The 16,972-nt window shown below is 34.3% G+C and overlaps 1 protein-coding gene across 6 annotated transcripts in view; it reads right to left on the reverse strand.

Annotated features, from left to right (window-relative positions):
* The window catches only part of ZRANB3 (zinc finger RANBP2-type containing 3), a 193,893-nt gene that overhangs the window by 162,644 nt on the left and 14,277 nt on the right, over positions 1-16,972 (reverse strand). For 4 of the 6 annotated variants that reach the window (XM_081052625.1, XM_081052624.1, XM_081052626.1 and 1 more), the window contains one exon: positions 13,579-13,746. In XM_081052625.1, the coding sequence (XP_080908751.1) occupies positions 13,579-13,746 (168 nt within the window). Of the gene's footprint in view, positions 1-13,573; positions 13,747-16,972 lie in introns of all 6 variants that reach the window. The other 2 variants (XM_081052627.1, XM_081052628.1) reach the window with 1 other exon arrangement.

Genomic DNA, 16,972 nt, shown 5'->3' on the forward strand with positions numbered 1-16,972 from the left:
CATTTCCTAGAATTTTACGTAAATGGAAACATACTCTTTGATGGGGGGGGAGGGCCGGGGACAGCTGGCCTCCCTCACCCATCATAATTGTTTTGGATGCATATCAATAGTTCATTCTCTTTTATTGAAGAGTAGTACGCAATAATTTGTTTGTCCACTCAACAGTTAATGGACATTGGATTTTTCCAGTTTTTGCCTATCAATCAAACTGCTTTGGACATTCATATACTGAAAAAAAAGAATTTGCATTCTTTTTGAAGAAGTAGTAAAACACAGCTACTTTAGTAGTGATCAATGCTTAAAAATATATATGAGGTCTGACAATCAAGTTCACGAACTTTGTTGCACTGATGTTGCTAACCTTTTTTGATATCAGAGAGATTATTCATTATGACTTTGTGCCAACTGGGCAAACAGTTAATCAGGTTTACTATTTCGAAGTGCTGAAAAGGCTATGTGAAAAAGTTAGATGAAAACCACCTGAACTTTTCGCCAACGATTCATGGCTTTTGCATCACGACAATGCACCAGCTCACACAGCGCTGTCTGTGAGGGAGTTTTTAGCCAGTAAACAAATAACTGTATTGGAACATCCTCCCTACTCACCTGAGCTGGCTCCCAATGACTTCTTTCTTTACCTGAAGATAAAGGAAATACTGAAAGGAAGACATTTGACAACATTCAGGACATCAAGGATAATATGACAACAGCTCTGATGGCCATTCCAGAAAGAGTTCCAAAATTGCTTTGAAGGGTGGACTAGGCACTGGCGTCATTGCCTAGCTTCCCAATGGGAGTACTTGGAAGGTGATCATAGTGATATTCAGCATGAGGTATATAGCACTTTTTCTAGGATGAGTTCGCGAACTTAATTGTTAGACCTCGAATTTGACATATAAAGTTGTGTAAGTTTAAGATATACAATGTGCTGATTTGATATATGTATATATTTTGAAATGATTACCACAATAAGGTTAGTTAACACATCCATCACCATACATAGTTACCACGTGTGGTGAGAGCATCTAAGATCTACTCTCTTAGCAACTTTCAAGCAAACAACAGTCTTGTTAACAATAGCCACCACGTGTACATTAGGTACCAGAATGTAGTCATTTCATAACTACAAGTTTGTACCTTCTGACCAACATCTCCCTATTTCTCTCCACCCCTAGCTACTACTAATCAGTGTTTTTAGATTCCACATGTAAGTGAGATCATACAGTATTTGTCTTTCCTTGTCGGACTTAGGTCATTTAGCATAATGCCATCAAGATTTATCCATGTTACCACAAATGGTAGAATTTACTTCATTTTTATGGCTGATTAACATTGCATTTTACACACACACACACCCCTCATCACATTTTCTTTGTCTATTCATCCATCAATGGACACTTAGGTAGTTTCCATGCTTTGGCTACCATGAATAACAATGAAATGAACACGGAGGTGCAGACATCTCTTCAAGATGGTGATATCATTTCCTTCAGATATATACCCAGAATTGCGATTGCTGTATCACATAGTAGTTCTATTTTTTTTCTTTTCTGAGGAAACGCCATACTGTTTTCTATAATGGCTGCACCAATATATCCTCCCACCAACAATGGGCTCCCTTTTCTCCACATCCTTATCAGCATTTGTTGTCTCTGGTCTTTTCGATAATAGCCTTTCTAACAGATGTGAAGTGATAGAGCATTGTGATTTTGAATTTTAATCTCCCTGATGATGGGTGATATTGAATACCTTTTCATGTACCTGTTGACTTTTGCAAGTCTTCTTTGGACAAATGACTATTCAGGTCCTTTGCTCATTGTTTAATTGGGTTATTTGTTGTTTTCCTATTGAGTTGTATGAATTCCTTATATATTTTAGATATTAACCCCTTAATGGATATATGGCTTACGAATATTTTCTCCCAATCAGTAGATTACTTTTTCATTTTGTTGATGGTTTCCTTTGCTGTGCAGAAGCTTTTCACTTTGATGTAGTCCCACTTGTTTATTCTTGCTTCTGTTTTGCGTGTGCAAAATGTATAGCTATTTATTACGCATCAATAACACTTCTGACACAGCCAAGTCTCTCTCTAGACTCATAAGGTCCTCACTGCTTGGGAAGGGGGAAAAACAATGACATTATCCCACAACACAAATTGACACTATTTAAAATGTCAAGATTTAATTTCACATTAGATGACTCAGGCTGTACATAATTAATATGTAAATTTTTGTAACTTATTTCTTCTAGGTTTTTTTATACCCATACTTCAAGGTTCACTCATACTTTTATCTAATTATCCTACTTTATTAACTTGAGATAATAAGAATGGTGTTTTATACTCTAATATTAAAATAATTTAACAAAGAATCTTCTTAAAGCAAAACCTCCAGGTGTTTCAACATTTTTGTTCACTGATGTAAAAATTCAATCTATATTCAGCCAAACAAGTAAATATTATAACACTATAAAAGCAGTATATCTAAATGGGTAATATAACAAAAATCCTTCAATTTTAGGAGAGAAAATAAAAGAACGAAAGAACTAGGTCGTCACAAGTGATACCTTTAAAGAATAACATTATCTCAAAATTATCTCTTCTACTTTTTGCAAAAGCTTTAAATACCACAAAGTCTTTTCTTCCTTTATGCAAACAGATAATTGAAACACATTGTTCCACCAGGATTTCCAGAATGAAATACAGTTTATTTCAGAACACCATTTATACAAAAAGTATTAACTAAAGATGAAAGTAACAATGACAGCATGCAATGCTAAGCCTGATAATTCATTCAGTGACAGGCATCTTACATCTCATCAGCTGTGAATGAATACATGGCAGATAGCAAACCTTGTCGTTCATCTGTATGCTAAAATTTCATATATTAATAAGTTTGTATTTTTAAACATATATATCCACAGGTACATATATCCAGACATAAATACATATGAGGGGTGACAGTTAAGTTCGCAAACTCATCCTAGAAAAAGTGCTCCATACCTCATTGCTGAATATCACTATGGTCACCTTCGAAGTACTCCCCTTGGGAAGCTGTGCACCGACGCCAGCACCTAGTCCACCCTTCAAAGCAATTTTGAAACTCTTTTTTTGGAATGGCCATCAGAGCTGTTGTCACATTACACTTGTCCTGAATGTCATCAAAATGTCTTCCTTTCAATATTTCCTTTATCTTCAAGTAAAGAAAGAAGTCATTGGGGGCCAGATCAGGTAAGTAGGTAAGGTGTTCTAATATAGTTATTTGTTTACTGGCTAAAAACTCCCTCACAGATAGTGCTGTGTGAGCTGGTGCGTTTTTATGATGCAACAGCCATGAATTGTTGGTGAAAGGTTCAGGTCGTCTAACTTTTTCATGCAGCCTTTTCAGCACTTCCAAATAGTAAACTTGGTTAACTGTCCAGTTGGTACAAATTCATAACAAAAAATCCCTCTGATATCAAAAAAGGTTAGCAATCTCAGTGTAACAAGTTCGCAAACTTAATTGTCTTACCGTGTGTGTGTGTGTGTGTGTGTGTGTGTGTGTGTGTGTGCAATAATTTAATAAATACCCAAGTAACGTATCTAACTCCGAGCTTGGTAGAGCAGTTTCAAAAATTTATCACATGGTTATTTATCATCTTTGAAAACTAGACAAGAGGATGATTTAGCAAAAATGTTAACTATTAAAAAGAACAACTGAAGGACTATAACCACAAAGAACAATTTGGCTACACATCTCAGGGAAGGAAAACAAAACACAGGACACAGTTCCAAAGCGAGGTAACACTTGTGCTGCAAAATCGAGACCCCCTTCTTTGCATTAATAAGAGGATAGGTAGACTGGCAGCCAGACTAGCACAGGGTCCAGACAGGCTGTAAGGAGTAGAGAGGAGGCAAGGCTCAATGACAAACCCGAAACGGGCAAAGCAGAGAGTGGCCAGCGCAGCAGTGATAGACCGTGTACCGTTAGCTACCCTGCTATGCTATTTCTTTTGACTCAGGAAATATAATCAAAGGAAAGAAATTACATATAAAATGGTGTCATAAAGAGGACAGATGTTAGTCTAGTACATTACTCTTTGCAAATAGCAGCTCAGGAAAAAATGTTCCTCATTGAATAATGAATAGTGATTTTAAAAAATTAATGCTACAAATATAGGAGGCTATGGCAAGAAACATGAAGAAATTAAATGTGAACTGACAAGTCAGAGAAGTAAAGGAAAAATAAACATCGCTGAAATGAAGACCCAATGAAAGCTGACAAGAGAACAGGCACTGCTAAAAATATACGCATAGGAGAGGATTAAATGGAAATTTTCAAAGGGAATGAAGAAAGGCCAAAGGAACTGTAGAGAAAAAATAAATTAAGAAAGACAAAGACAGAAAATACACATAATGTAGATGACAGGTGAAGATGAATCAATAAACATAAGCATACTTGACGTAAAAAATAAAGGAACTGAAAAATTGTTCTGAATGTAATTCAAGAAAAGTTTCCAGAAATAAAAGAAAAATGTAAACTATATGTTAAAATAATATAGAATATCCAGGAAAGAGACATATAAGAATCAACACCAAGACATATTCTAGTACTGGACTGCCAAAATGGATAAGGAGACAAAATGAATCACCTCTAACAAGATAAAAAAAAACCAGGCGGCCCTTAGCCTCGTCCACAGCACACAGTGGAGCAATACCTATAACATGAGCCAGAAAAGAGGGTGGGATGGAGGAATTTCTTACCGAACCAATTTGTCATTTGGCGTAAACTCAGTGAAAAGATATTTAAAAAGGAAGAAATTGGGGAACTGACTTCCCATTAAATGCCTGTCTAAAAAACGTTGAGAAGATAACTTCAATCAAATAGCACTGTTCAGAAACAAAATGGACGGGAAGGACGCAGTGAAACGATTGAGCTGTTTCAATAATCTGAGTCCAGTAAAGAACAACAGTTACAGAAAATGGCAACACAGAAATGACATACCTTGTAAGACTAAGGAGGCAAAACAAGGCAAAGATCGTTTAAATTAGTAAATAAAATAATATAAATATTTTATGGAAACAAATTATAAATATATTTAAAGATACATCAAGAAAAGACCATCAAGAAAAATAATTTAACCAATTAATACAATATGCTGAAAAAGGACAGAAAGGGAGAAAAAGGCAATATAACAAACGTCACTGCATATAATTGGGAGTTAATAAATACTGCCTAATAAAATAGAGAACGAACTATATTATATAAAGCTACAAATTATAAAAATTATCAAGGGATTCAAACTCCAAACTTTTCAAATTACTAAAAGTGCATACTAAACATGAAGAACACTTGGATTGCATAGTGATATATTTAGTGACTCACCTACTGATCATATAGTAACATAGTTTTAGGGACAGAAAGCAAAATACATTCTATGATGACAGAATTAAGATCAAATGTAGCTCAAATATAAGTGAATGAAAGTGAAATTAACACTAATTAAGAGAAAAGACAAACTGAATCACAAAGTGAAATCCAACTTTGGAACTTAAAAACTCACTGAAAGGAAGTGTCTCAAAAATGTTGAAAATAGAAAAATGGTTAAAGGTATGCTAGGAGAATATGATCAGAAAGAAACAGTTGTTGGGATAGTAATCACACAAGATTAGATTCAGAGTATAAAAGGCAACAATTCAGTAATTTTATAAGAGTGTTTTATAATGATAAAGACTATAATCCCAAATGAATGAAAATTTCACAGGAAGATTTCTGCTCCCAGGAGTATCGTGGTTTGGATATTCCGAAAATCCTTCCCTTTGCGAAACACCAAGAAATGCTAAAGGAGACAAAATACTATCTTTTGAAATGTAGAGCTTATCTGAAGAAAATTAAGAAAGATGTACAATGGCCAGAAACAAAAGAGAAAGTCAAACTCAGAGTGATAGGTGAGTAATAAGGACACAACTGAAAGTGTCTGAAAACATCATCAACAGAGAACCTTAAGACTCAACAGCCAAGCAGAGCAATGAAATAGGTCTTGGATCTATACAAAGTGGACAATGGAAAAAAGACACCTAAACAAAACTTGAGTCTACAAAAACGACAAACTAAATGAAGATGGAAAAGGGGAGACAATAGAAAAAGAGATATATGGCAAAAGGAAACAACTGGGAAATAGATTTATACATATATGGTCAATTGCTTTTGCACAAGAGCACCAAGGTAATTTATGGAAAAGGACAGACTTTTCTACATATGGTAGTGGAATAAGCGTATATCAGTATGAAAGAAAACTGAACTCAGAACTTTTATCTCACCCCATACACAAAAATTGTTTTGAGATGAACCTTGTATCTAAAAATAAAATCTATATTTATATATAATAAAACTATAAGGCTTCAAGTACAAAATATAGGAGACTATATTGGGGTAGAAAAACTTCTTGGTGACAACATAGGAGGCATTAGCCATGTAGGAAAAACTTGATAAATTTGGTTTTATCAAAATTAAAAATTTCTGTTCATCAAAGGATACCATAAAGAAAATTAAAAGGTAAGCTACAGACTGGGAAAAAAAAATCGTAATACATATATCTGGCAAAGGTCTTATATGCAGAATATGGAAAGAACTCCTTCAAATAAATAATAAAAAGACAAACAGCAATTAAAACATGAGCAAAACGTTAATATACACTATATACAATATGTACAAGTGTATAACACTATATATGTATATATGTACATACATATATATATACACACGTATATGTATATATATCCAAAAACCACAAGGAAAGATGTCAACATCATTAGTCATTAGGGAAATATTATACAAATTAAAATACAGCTGTCCCTTGAAGCTCCATTCATTCTGAATGGCTAAAATGACGAAAGCTGACAATATCAAATGGTGCAAAGATGTGGAGCATCTAGAACTCTCATACTGCATACTGCTGATGGGATGGGGGAAAGTTGGGCAGTTTTCATATAAAGTTAAACAGACACTTACCCTAAAACCTAGCAAGCAAATTAAGAACATGTCCACAAAGACTTGTCCAAGAACGTTAATGATCTTTGTTCATAAGAGCCCTAAACTAGAACCACCCCAAATGTCCATCAGTGAATGAATGAAAAAATAACTGTCCTATATTCAGAGATCAAAACAACATATGTGAATCTCAAAAACATGTTGAGTAAGAGAAGTCAGATACATACAAACCACACAGTTCTGTTTGTAACAAGTTCCAAAATAGACAAAAGTAAGATATGCTACAGTACAGAATTATAATTCACTGAAAATAATAGGAATCCATGAGTCCATCCTGAGGATGGATGATGGATGGATGGATGGATGGATGGATGGATGGATGGATGGATGGATGGAGACGGGAGGGGAGAAGAGACTGATTGTTGGGGAAGAAGGGAAGGCTCTTCCTTACAGTAGAATGCCAATTAATAAATCATTTTACAACTGTCAACTCTTTTGAACAAGAATCATCTACGGATGCTAAATCCAAGAGGGAAAATTGGATGAGGAGAAGCATATTTGCATGGTCTCAACCACTTATGTTAGTTGCTTGTTAAATAGTTAAAAATTGTTCAAGGGAAAACTATAACTGTATGGTAGAGAAACGACACTTTGACTAGCAATCACAGTTAGTATTACCAGTAAGTGGCTGATAGGTACAGCACGCCTTTAAAAGCAACATCCTAAGAAGGACAGAATCTAGATCTCACTTATGTACTAATCCAGAAAGGAATGCATAATCTAAATCCTGTCACGACAGAACATTAAAAAAATTAAGACACATTCTATAAAATAAAAATAAATACCTGTGTCATGAAAGGCTAAATATCTCTCCTACATTAAAGGAAAGAAAGAAATATCACTAAATGCAATAAGTGATCCTGGACTGGTTCTTGTGCTAAAAAAACAAAATTTGCTGAAAAGTGTATTATTGATACAATTGACAACATATATGTAGACTAAAGTATTGTATAGAAGTTAAATTTTCTGAATTTGATAACTGTATTGTGGCTATGATATAGAGTATCTTTGTTCTTAAAAAATACATACTCTCCTGAAATATGGTAGGTTAAGGGAGCATGACATAATGAAACCTACTCTCAAATGGTTTCAAAAAAAATATTAATGAGTATATGTGCATGTTTGTGTGTGTGTGGAGAGAGGGAGAGAGAGAGAGAGAGAGAGAGAGAGAGAGAGAGAGAGAGAGAGAGAGAGAGAGAGAAAGAAAATAATAAGATAATAAAGGAAAAGTGACAAAATGTTAAAACTTAGTGGATATAGGTAAAAGGTAGATGCAAGTCATTTCTATACTTTTAAAAATAACGTTTCTATATGTTGGAAATATTTCAAAATAGACAGTTAAAAAAATAAAGAGAACATCAAGTAACTATAAAAAAATACATTCTGGTGATAGAAGGCAGATCAGTGGTTGTCTAATTCAGGGGAACAGAGTTGATCAGAAAGAGGCCAATTCTGGGTGATGAAAATGTACTGTCTCTTGCCTGAGGTGTGTAAAAACACAAGCGTATACATATATCAGAATTCATTGAACTGCACCTAAAACCTGTGCATTTTATTAAATTTAATTATACCTAAAATTTAAAAAAAGTCAATAAGTAAACAAAGTTTAACGTGAGTGAAAATATATAATAAAAATTCATAATCGTAAGCCTACCTGAAAATGAATTTGAGGTTTTAAATATCAACTGCGTGTGTGACATGGTAAACCTTAGACTAAGAACTTAATTTTGCAAACTCCCCCAAAAGAATTTACCCACTTTTTAAGTTTCTTCAAGATGCTCAGAGATTAAGATTACCTATTTTTTTAATAAAATTCTTAAAAATCAGAAAATACACTGGAAAATGAACCATTACATCAACAACAACAAAAAAAGCAAAATTAGCTTCCAAAGTACTTCAGATATGTAAAATAAGTATGTTGTAAATATTTACAGAAATAAGAGATGGATTTAAAACATGGCAAGAAACAAGATACTATCAACATAACCAGGCAGACAGGAACTGGATATTCTAGGACTTAAAAATATACTATCTGACATCAGAAACAGAAAATAAAATGTTCCTATGCTCCAATTACAAGAAAGGAAAGGACTGACTGTTCTGTGACATTAGTCAGCTAATTCCTAAACTATACTCTGAAATTCAACAAATCCTTAAACACTCCAGCGTTTTAAAGTCTCCAGACTTCCCCAAAGCCAGAAACAATACCAACTTTTGCTTTGTTTAAAGAGCCTATGTCTAACAAGCACAGTTCTCCCTTGCTTGGCAAGTAATAAATTCAGCTTTCTTGTTTCAGTCATATTAGAAGGGTTTTTGTTTCAGGTATTTTGAACAGCGGTCTGTTCCTTAAGCGAACTCAATAGCTTAATTTAACATCAAAAGATAGGATTAGTAAATAACAATATTGGTAAGCAAAAAACATCCAACTGAAGCACAGAAATTTTAAAAATTAAGAAAATATGGAAAACAAGAGATACTGGGACAAGTAAAGGTCTAACATAGTTATAACTGGAGACCACTAAGAAGAATGGGGCAAAATAATATTTGAAGACACAGCAGCTAATAATTTTCCAGAACTGATGAATGACATCAACCTACAGGTTAAGAACTATAAATTCAAAGAAAACCACACCTAGACCCATCGTAATAAAACTGTTGAAGAGCCAAACTAAGATAAAACCTTAAAAACAGCCAGAGAGGGGAAAAGACAAGTTTTAATAGAATTAAAAATATTAAATACCTAGGGATAAATACAATGATATATGTGAAATAACTATACACTGAAAACTATAAAACCTTATTGAAAAAATAAAGAAAGAAAAGGAAGAATAACTCAGATGAAAATAAATGGAGAGCAATTAAATAATTCACATTCATGGATTAAAATAGTCATATTATAAAGATATCAATTCTCCCCAAACTGACCTATAAATGCAAAACAATCCCATTCACAATCTCACCAACCTTTTTGTGAAAAATCGATGAGTTCTACAATTTCCAGGCAATGCAAAGAGCCAGCAATAGCGAAGAAAGAACAAAGCCGGAAGATTATGCTACCTTATACCAAAATATCTATTATAAAGTTATGGTAATTAAGAAGTATGGTACTAACACAAAGATTTACAATCAGAAAAACAGAACAAATAATCTGTATATACCTGCACTGTCCCATATGGTAGCCACTAGACATGTGACTATTTAAATTTAATTAAAGTTAGTTAAAATAAAAAATTCAGTCCTTAGTTACACTGTCCACATTTCAAGAACTCAGTAGCCACATGTAATTAATAACTACTAAATTAAACGTTCCATATACAAACATTTCCCACATGGCAGAAAGTTCCATTAGGGAGCATTTATCTAGAAAGATACACATAAGATTACTTGATTTATAACAAAGGCTACACACTCTAATGCAGGGGGAAAAGTTGGTCTTTTCAATAAACTGAGATGGATCAATCAGACATGTATATACAAAATTAAATAATCAATAAACCCTGACCCCTACCTACCATATAAAAAAAAAATCAATTCCAAGTGGATTGTAGATCTAAATGCAAAAAAAAATAAAACAAAGTTTTTAAAAGAAAACAAAATTATCTTCACAACCTATAGTATTTAAGATGACATCAAAATTGAGAACTTCTGCTTATCAAAAGACATCATTAAAAGAGAGAAAAGGCTATATAGCCTGAGCAAAATTATTTGCAACACATCTCTTTATCAAAATATAAATCTGAGAAGACTCCTACAAAACAATAAGAAAAAGGCAGACAACCCAGTAGAAAAATAGGTAAGACGTTAAGCAGTGACTTAACAAAAGAGGAGCTCCAAATGACTAATAAGCATAATGAAAAGATGTTAAACTTCGTCATCAGAAAAATTAAATGAAAACCTCAATGAATATCGCTATATACCTACCAGAATATCTAAAATGAAATTAAGTATAGGCAATATGAAGTGCTGTAAGAGTGTGGTATAATTGGAATTCATACACTGTTGGTACAAGTATAAATTGGTACAACCACTTTTAAAAATATTTCGCCGAGTTAAGGGTTGAACTGTGTCCTCTCCAAAATTCATATGTTGAAGTACTAATAGTCAGGACCTCAGAAAATGGCCTAATTTGGAAATAGGGTCATTGCAGATGTAATTACTAGTTAAAATTAGGTCATTAGGGTGGGCCCTAATCCAATATAACTGATGTCCTTTTAAAAAGGGAAAGTTTTGACAGGAATAGAAGAAAAATGAGGTGAAAAGTCACTGGAAGAAGACAGCCATCTACAAGCCAAGGAGAGACATTTGGGACAGATCCTTTCCTCACAGCCCTATAAAGGAATCAACCCTGCCAACACCTTGATTTTGGACTTCTAGCTCTAGAACTGTGAGACAAGAAATTTCCGGTGTTTAAGCCACCTAGTTGTTGTGGTATACACAGTATACACTAGGTATACACTAGGTATACACCCAGTTGTTGTGGTATACAGGACTTCGTTAAGACAGTCCTGGCAAACTAATAAAGGCAGTAGCTACTTTGTGGAATATATGCATATTTTACGATCCAACAATTTCTCTTGGTATATGCCCAACAGGAATGTGTATATATATTCACCGAAAGATTTGTATGTTCATAGCATTGCTTTTGTAAGAGCCCCAAACTAGAAATAACCCAAATGCTCATCAACGATAGAGTCAATCAATAAATTATGGTATATTTACACAGTGAAATATTACATGCCAATGAGAATGAACCAACTACAGCCACATGCAACAATATAGAAGGTTCTCACAGTGATGTTGAGTGAAAGAAGTCAAACACACAAGAGTATATACGGATGATTATAATCATATAGTTGAATATGTAAAGGTAATCTATAGTGTTAGAAGGCAGGGGAGTGAGTGGTGATTGGGAGGGGTCAAGAGGAAGCTTTCTGGGATACTGGTAGTGTCGTTCTATTTCTTGATCTTGGTGATGGCTATACTGTGAAAATTCTTCAAGTTGTACACTTAAGATCTACACACTTTTTTCAGGTATGTTATACATCATTTAAAAATGTTTTTTAAAAACTGAATAGGTGAGTTAAACAGCAAATTAGAACAACTGAATCATGAACGATAAGAGAGATCTTTAAAAACAGCTATAATGTAGCACAGACACAGAAAATATAAGAAATTAATGGGAGCATAGGATAGAGTGAAAAGGTCAAGTATAAGTCTAACTGGAATTGCAGAAGAAGGTAATAAAGAGAATGGCTAAGAGTCAGTATTTGAAGAGGTAATAGCTGAGAATTTTCCAGAATCAATATGGCACAAATCCCAGATTAAAAATACACAATAATCCCAAGCAGGAAAAATTTTAAAACAATAAAAATAATACTGAATAAATTGTAGTGAAACTGCAGAACTCCAAAGACAAAGAGAAAAATCTTAAAATCAGATACAGATAAAAGAAATGATCTAAAAAGTAATGAAAATTAGACTGATTCTTTTGTGGGCTGTTTTTGGATTTGGGGGAGAAAATTTTCAAACTCACAGAGAAGCCAAAAAGAATGATACAATGAACACTCACTTACACCACTCACCAGATTCACACCATTAACATTTTGGCGGACCCACTCAAAGTTTCTGTAGACATACACGTCCTACCCTTTTGCGAAAAGGTAGCAAGAAAGTAGGCAGCAGATAGCAGAGTTCTTCATTCCAAAATTCTTTATCATGCATTTCCCAAGAACAAGAACATTCTTTTAAACTACAACACCATTACCTCATCTAACATAATCAAAAATAATTCAATAACATCACTCTAATAGAATCCGGATGAAATTTCCCCAGTTATCCCAAAAATGTCCTCTGACATTTATCTTTGTACTTATCCAGGACCTAATCAAAGTTTATGCATGACTTTCAGATGTTCTAGCTTTCATTTGAAGTCCTCTTTCAATTTAAAATATTCTCCCCATTTCCCATGGTTTTTCATTACCCTGAATCATTGGAAGAGTTCAGGTCAATTGTCCTGAAAAAATGTCCGACATTTTGATCTGGTTTGACTGTTTCCTCACGAGTATTTGGTCAAGTGTTTCCAGGAAGAACACCACTAAGGAACGGTGTACTATGCACCACACTGCATGTAGTGCCCCACAACTGGCATTCCCAACATTAACCATTTTGTCATTTTTCTCTTTGTTATTAGTAAGTCATCCGGAAGGTAATATTCTCAGACTTGAGGGCACACTTTTTAATGGCAACAGCGGAGGCCAAAAGACAATAGACTACAACTTTCAAAGTGCTAAGGAAAAAATGGCTATTACAGGAGAACTGTATTGCCAACTAAAATATCACTCACAAATAAAGGCAAAATAACATCTATCCCAAAATTATTATTTCAGAATCCGGTAAAAAGAAAATTAATGGGAAGACTATAAACACAAACACACACATACACACACACACTCACACACACATTCACACAAACGGTTTGCACAGAGCTTTGCTTTTTATACACTTCCCAGGGATTTAACATTTCTGGCATGTTTTGAAAAAAGTACCTTACCTGCCATCTCTTCTGAGGGCAAAAGTGATGCCATCTTTCTGGAAAGGAAGCAGCTTTGCTCTTAGTTTGTCAGGCAAATAATCCAGCTGTCTATAAGATTCACTTGTCAAAGAAGAAATCTGAGGTGTAAGAGACTTTTTTACGTTATGAACGCTAGACATGATGATCCTAAAAACAAAACCACAAAAGGGGACAGGTAGGGGAAATAGATATTACTAAATATATTAGAAAATTAAACATAAATAACATTAAAGTACTTATCAGGAGCCTTGATAAACTATCGATATAGAGATGAACTGGTTAAATCATGTTCCCAGAATAAGCTATTAAGAAAATTCAGAGCACTGAGTCCAAAAGCAATTACTTAATGCACTCTCTAAAACCTCAGCCTCCTCTATTTCATTTGTATTTCTAACTGAGCCGTACTATAGCCTTCCCCTTATTGTAATCAATAAATGTATTACTGAAAAGTTATAAATCAACTTCATTTTTACAAACTGAACAATTTTAATAGTAAGGGATGATTCTGCTATAGAGAGATGAATCCTTTTATAATTAATCCTTTTATACTTCCATATTTTTATATCACACCAGATTTTCTAAGAATGGAGTAAAACTGCATTTTAAAACTATAAGATACAAAGACATCAACTCCAAATTTATAATAAGTAACTCAACATTATTAAATGAGATTGGTTTTTAAATATTAAAATGGATTTTTGAATCCATTGAATCCAGTATAAATGCTGCTTGATCAGCGCCTTCCTCACCACTGGGTTTCCACAGATGCAATTTTAATTTTCAACCACATAAAAATTTCATATATCTGTAAATTCTTAGAACTCTACAAGAAAAAGTCCTATTGAATCACTAAACTATAAAGCTTCTCCAATCATAATACTTTGTATTTAGATTGCAGCTTTCATCTGTTTATACATAGCTTCATTCCATCTTTAAAACAAATTTGCTTTTTGCTCAAAGGCTACTCTCAGAGTTATAAACTTTAATAAACTATAAAACTTTAGCCCCCCTTGACCCTCAAAAAGTCATCAACTTCTGTGTCCAATGTCTAAGAACCTCAAATATTCAACAAGTGTTTATTAATAACAAATAGATAGTACATGCCACAATCTAGAGCAGCAAGGACCACACCTTCACAGAGCTTACACTGTTGAGAAGGAGACTAAAAATAAACAAACAAATGAACAAGGTGATTAATTACAGTAGAGTACAAATATTATGAACTTCTGAGGGCAAGGGCCATGTTAGGTAGGGCGACAGTCTGACGTATGTGAAAGAGCCAACCAGGCTCAAAATTGAGAAGGGCGTTCCCGGCAGACAGGAGGAGCAAAGGCCCTGAGTTGAGAAAGAGCTCTGTGTTTTCTAGCAACAGAAAGGAGGCCAACGTAGCTGAGTCAAGGAAAAGAATGGTATGAGATGAAGCTGTTGAGATAAGCAAGAGTCAAGTAATACAAGGCCTTGATAAGGACTTGGATTTTATTTTAAGAATGAAGGGAAGCAAATGGAGCTGTGCTATCCAACATACTACCCTGTTTCCCCAAATATAAGACCTAGCCGAACAATCAGCTCTACTGCATCTTTTGGAGCAAACATTAATTTAAGACCTGGTTTATATTACTATAATATATAATATTGTATATTATATATATATATATAGTAAAATAGTAAAATAAGACCAGGTCTTATATTAATGTTTGCTCCGAACGATGAATTAGAGCTGATTGTCCAGCTAGGTCTTATTTTCGGGGTAACACAGAATGAGCCAGATGTGGCAATTTCAATTTAATTAAAATTTAAAATTCAGCTCATTTGCATCAACCACGTTTCAAGTGCTCAGAGTCCACATATGGCTAGTGGCTATCATACTGAACCGTGCAGATAGAAAACACTTCCATCTACACTGAAAGTGTCTTGGACAGCACTTACTAGAGAGTTTCAAGCAGGGGAGTGGCACAGTCTGACTTACATTTCAAAAACTGCTGGTGGAGGACAAAAGCTATAAATAGAAAGGCAAAGAATACTACTCCTATGGGACATGGCCAGTCCACAAAACCTCCACTGCTTCAGTAGGCAACTGGATTTAGAAATGATTTACGACTCAACCCTGTCTGATAAGGTCCTCACCAATGAGTGGTTATTCCTAGTAACAACTCTGAGGAAAGAACAGAGACTGGTGCAAAACAGAGAAAGCAAGAAACCTTATCAGGCTGCAATAGACAAGGCAAGAATCATCTTTGGCAATGGACCTGGAGTGAGTGGAGAAATGTATCAGAGGTAAAGCCAACAGGACTTGTGGATGGCGTCCATGTGGAGAATGAGGGAAATGTGAAAGCAAGATATACATTTAGAGCGATGGAGTTGATGCAATTTATTGAGATGTTAAAGACTGAGGAAGAAATGGATTTGGGACATAAAAAATCAATAGGTCTTTTAGAAATATGTATATAAAGTTAGAGTTGGCTATAAAATATGAAATGGAAATGCCAAATAGGCTCAGAAATACATATGTCTGGAACTCTACGGAGAGAACGATGCTAGATACATGTCATTTGGGAGTCAACATAGGATGATGAATCTATATTATACATTCTTTGAGGCCACCTACCATCTGGGACCCCTGCCAAGCTTAGGAATTCCCTCACAGCACAAATTTGAGTGGGAATTGGACATCACCTCCCAATAAAAAAGCTGGAAATATCAGTTTCCTGTCTTGCCAGCCTGCCTTGTTGGGTTTGCTCATGAGTATATCAAATGAGATATACTCATTTTGGACTTCAATCTAGAAACTCAAAACTCAAAGGAGCAGGGATTGAGTGAAATCCATTCTGACATGAGTAGCAACAGCATAAAGAACCAGGTACACTTTCCAGAAGTAGTAGGGGTTCAGAAGCATTTTGTAGAGTCAATGGTACAAGGGATACCAGGTTTCAGCATGGAGCACTGGCAAGAAGCTAAGAAAAATATACAAAAGCCATTTTACTGTCTATTACCTTTGCTTTTTTTACAACATAAAAAAATTTAACCAAACACTACAAGAAAAAAAATCTGCTACATTGAAGTCACATTACAATTTATGATTTATTTTATGAGGACTGAATCAGGCACTATATTTGTAAAAATAATGAAATTAAAGCCATCTTAATAAAAAGTTTGTTTCAATAGTCACAAATAAAAGAAAAATAATTATTTAAATACGAAGGTTAAAGAAATCTAGAATAACATGAAAATGTTTAGAAAAAATCTATGGAACTAAAATTATGCTGTGGCTGGCTCACTGATGATTCAAATAGACACTGAAGAAATAAGAAACCGCAAAATATGTGGTACAATCTGATTATTAGAGCATGAATGTTTTAGTTAAGACTCAAAATAA

This window comes from Rhinolophus hipposideros (assembly GCF_964194185.1).
Source record: "Rhinolophus hipposideros genome assembly, chromosome: 6".
NCBI classification, from domain to species: Eukaryota; Metazoa; Chordata; class Mammalia; order Chiroptera; family Rhinolophidae; genus Rhinolophus; species Rhinolophus hipposideros.